This window comes from Nicotiana sylvestris, chromosome 12, assembly GCF_000393655.2.
Source record: "Nicotiana sylvestris chromosome 12, ASM39365v2, whole genome shotgun sequence".
Lineage (NCBI taxonomy): Eukaryota > Viridiplantae > Streptophyta > Magnoliopsida > Solanales > Solanaceae > Nicotiana > Nicotiana sylvestris.
Window position 1 is genome coordinate 91,555,678 of NC_091068.1, and position 4,616 is coordinate 91,560,293.

Genomic DNA, 4,616 nt, shown 5'->3' on the forward strand with positions numbered 1-4,616 from the left:
AGATATGCTCTGATAACTAGGGATTCTAGTCTATTTTATGCTCCTTTTTGCTTAAGTTTTGGACTAAAATGTGTATAAGTATTCCCAAAAGCTAACTTGTTGTGCTTGTTTGCAGTATTTGGGCAAAAGGAGACAAGGATGTCATAACCAGCTCAAAAAGAAGTGAAACCTACACAAGTTCAAAGCCAAGTAAAAGCAGTGCTACAACGAAAAATCCACCGCGACCGCGATTCTTTTATCGCGGTATGTGATGCTAAGGTTCAGAGATATACAATATGAGGAATTGCAAGTTACCGCGACCCGTAGTGTTTTTATGAGGCCGCGGTACCCCTATCGCGAAAGCGGTCCGCAGAGAAGAGATTCAGAGAGCCTGGAGTCTGAGCTAAAGCTAATGATCGCGGTCCGCGGTTGATTTATCATGGTCGCAGTAGCCTCACCACTGAAGTGGTCCATTTACCGCTATCAGCTATACCTCCGTCAGGGGCATTTTTGTCCGAAAAATTTGGTTATGTATAAATACTACTTTTTTCAAATTTTTAGGTCATGTTACGTTAGCTGAGAACGTGAAGCGCCATTTTTGTCTATTTTGAGTAATTTTGTAGCTTACTTAGCAATTAATCTTAGTCTCTTATCTTGTAATTACAATTTATGGATTATTCATCATCTCAATCTATGATTTCTTCTTCAATTATGAGTAGCTAAACCCATTAGCTAGGGCTGTGTCTCAACCCTAGTGTGGATATTTAATGGGTCTTTTATTTTAGGGCTTAGATGTTTGTGGGTGATTGTTATTTGGCCTGATTTATACTTTCTATGTTGAATTAGTGGTTGCAAACACTAATTTGTGCCTTTTTAACTTAGGCTCTTCTTGAGAAAGAGAGACTAAGTCTAGGAATTTCAGGCCAATAAGGAATTGGGGTGTATTCAAGAGATTGATAGCCCCAACTAAAGGGTTAAACCTAGAGATATTAATACCCGACTTGAGCCAACATTGCTTGCACAAATTGAACACCCAATTGGGCTTGAGAAAGACAATTAGGGCAAAATCACTCTTACTACTGAGAGGTTTAGAGTGAGTAGCTTCATGCATTGGCTATATCAAGATCCAACCTATAATATTATTGCCCTAAGTTCTAAATCTTGTTAGATACTCGCCTAGGAGCAAGTCACTTCCCTAGTGCCTCTTTACCCATTTAGAAAACTCTACAAACATATCTACTTAGCTTAATTTTGCACATCATTAGTATAAAATTAGAAGTAACAAACAAACAAGAATAATTGGAAGAGTAATCAAGAGCACTACACACTACTAGATTATATAGGAATCCAACTCCAAATATTGTATTAGCTCCCTGTGGATTCGATCCCGACCTTCTCAGGTAAAAGCTGCATCGACCGCTCTTGCCACTCTGTAATAGTGTAGGGTTGGACCCGACCACTTTTTGGCGTTGTTGCCGGGGAGCTAACTATTTTGGCCATCTATCTAAATAGTTTTGTGTATTGTTTTTCTTTCCTTCTATGATACTAATTTGTGTGTGTCGCCAATTTAGGTATAAAATGGCGAACAATAACAATGGCCCTCTTGGAAATGCTATTCCGGGGGTGGAGGTAGATGACAATATTGATGATGAGGTACCTATAGTCTCTCAAGCTCAAAGAAGAGGCTGTCAGGCCAATGATAATGTTCTAGACCCTCCCCCACCACCTCCAAGAGCGGCTCCTCGGGTGCTTCCAAATGAAGGATATGCTAGTGCAATTTTCCCACCCTGGATCCAGGCGGGCAATTTCCAAATTACAAATGTGATGTTGACATTGTTGTAGCAGCGAGGGTATTTCACCGGTGCTCCCCATCAGAATGCTTATAAATATCTTAAATGCTTTGTGGATACCTGTTGGGGAAGCAAGCAAACAAATGTGTTAGAGGATGCACTTCGGTTGAGATTGTTCCCTTTTTCACTTAGAGGGAAAGCCTTGGACTAGCTTGAAAGTTTTCCCAACCATTCCATCACTACTTGGGATGAGTTGGCGAACAAGTTCATAGCAAAGTTTTTCTCGTCGGGGCATATGGTGACTTTGAGAGATGAGATTTTGGCCTTCAAACATGAACCTAATGAACCACTTCATGAGATCTGGGAGAGATATCGGACAATGGTGAAAGAATGTCTGAACAATGACATGACCGAAGTAATGATTCAGCAGACATTCTACCGTGGCATTAACATGACCAATCAATGTGTAGTGAATCAGTTAGGAGGGGAAAATTTAATGAACACACATTATGATCAGGCGTGTGAGATATTGGATGAGATGGCAGATACTTCCTCAGCTTGGCAAAGTCAAGCCAATGTACCAAAAGGTGACCCCACTATCATCCACTTGCACAAAGAGCTCTATGATCATGGTCAGGCAATAGCAGAGTTAACTACCACAATGAACCAGTTAGAAAAAGCTCAATTGCAACAAGTTCAAGCTCTTAGACAAGTAAATTCTATGGAAGGTGTCAACATATTGGTCAACAAGAGGTGACAAAGAGGTCAACAAGGTCAATGTAGTCCGGATCAATATGACCAGGGTAGTGGTGGTTTCAATCAAGATGAGGGCTATGATGAGCAAAATAAAGAAGTGTAGTATTTGAACAATAACCAAGGACAAAGGGGCAATTCTCCTAACCAACAACAACAATAGAGATCCCAAGGAAATTGGGGGAATCAAATCCAACAAGGCAATGGCAACTGGGGGACAACAAACAAAATTGGGGTAACTAGAACAATCAGGGCAACTAGAGTGGCAACAATAGAAATTGGGGAGGAAACAACAACAAAGGGGGTTGGAACAATGGCAATCGAGGTAATCGGGGGCAAGGCTTTCAAAGGCCTCCGATGTATCAACGACCAAACAACCTACCTACATATCCGTCCCAATGTACTAGCTCATCAAACAATGAGATGGGAAGGATCAAGATGATGTTTGAACAAATGATGAAGAAGAACATCGACTCTGATGCCCAGTTGGCATCCCATAATACTTCAATCTGGAATTTGGAGGTTCAACTTGGCCAGATTTCACAATCTTTGAATACTCGCCCTAACGGGGCTCTACCTAGTAATACGGTAGTAAACTTGAAGGGTGGGAACAACATCGAGCATGCAGTGGTGGTGATTACTAGAAGTGGTCGAGGTGGTAATGTGAATACCTCCAAGCAAAAGGAAATTGTGAGTGATGAGATTCAAGTGCAAGATGATGATATTCCTTTAGTTGATGAGCAAGTGAGAGAAGAGAATGTGAATGCGGAAGTGAGGATTGATGTTCATGATGATGAGGTGGATACCCAAGATGACGTAAAACCGTCTAAGGAACAGGTAATAGATATACCGGAAACGGTAGTGCCCAAGGCTAAGGCTCCCTTGCCAAGGCCTCCTCCACCTTACCTTAAAGGGCTTGCAAAGCAAAAGAATGAGAACCAATTTAGAAAATTTATTGACATGATGAAGAGCTTATCAATCAATGTTCCTTTGGTGTAAGCTCTCGAGCAAATGCCGGGTTACGCAAATTCATGAAAGACTTGGTGACTAAAAAGAGATCCATGGACTGTGAGACCATCAAAATGACTCACCAACTAACTGCAATTGTGCACTCGATGGCTCCAAAGCTTGAAGATCTCGGTGCTTTCACCATCCCATGTACCATTGGGAGCGGGGAATTTGCAAAGGCATTGTGCGATTTGGGTGCAAGTATCAATTTGATGCCTTACTCCGTGTTCAAAACTTTGGGTATTGGGCAACCAAGGGCTACTTCAATGAGGCTGCAAATGGCAGATAGAACTATGAAGAGGCCTCTTGGTATTATAGATGATGTTCTTGTTCGGGTGGACAAGTTCATTTTGCCTGCTGACTTTGTGATCTTGGATTGTGAGGTTGTTCATGAGGTTCCGATAATATTGGGAAGACCTTTCCTTGCAACTAGAAAGGCCTTAGTTGATGTGGAAGCAGGGGAACTCACCTTCCAGGTGGGTGATGAAAAAGTGGTCTTTCATGTGTGCAAGTCAATGAAGTAGCCCAACAATACTGAAGTGTGCTCTTTCATGGATCTTGTCACGGAAGTGGTAGTTTATGATACTAGTGAAGTGATCAATATGGAGGACCCTCTAGAGGCGGTGTTGTTGAAACTTGATGTAAATGAGGATGAGGGACGGGTGGAGTGTGTCAATGCTTTACATGGAATGGGCTCTTACTCTTATGAGCCTCAGAAGCTCTTTTTGGATCTTGAGAATAGGAAGACTCCACCAACAAAGCCCTCAAATGAGGAATCTCCTGTGTTGGAGTTGAAGCCTTTGCCTCCACACCTCAGGTCTGAATTTTTAGGCTTTAGTTCAAATTTGCCAATTATTCTTTCCTCTTGTCTTACTAACATACAGGTATATGCCACACTGGCGGTGCTCCAAAAATGAAAGAAGGCAATTGGATGGACTTTAATTGATATCCGGGGGATAAGCCCCACCTTGTGCATGCACATGATTATTCTCGAGAAAGAAGCCAAACCCTTCATGGAACATCAGAGGAGGTTGAATGAGGCTATGCAAGAAATTGTGAAAAAGGAGGTGATGAAGTGGTTAGATG

General features: G+C 41.9%; 1 protein-coding gene across 1 annotated transcript; it reads left to right on the forward strand.

Annotated features, from left to right (window-relative positions):
* Nucleotides 1–3,604: 3,604 nt before the first annotated feature.
* On the forward strand, nt 3,605–4,054 carry LOC138883368 (uncharacterized). The gene has a single exon (XM_070164051.1). The coding sequence runs from the start codon at nt 3,605–3,607 to the stop codon at nt 4,052–4,054; it is 450 nt and encodes a 149-aa protein (XP_070020152.1).
* The last annotated feature ends 562 nt before the right edge of the window (nt 4,055–4,616 follow it).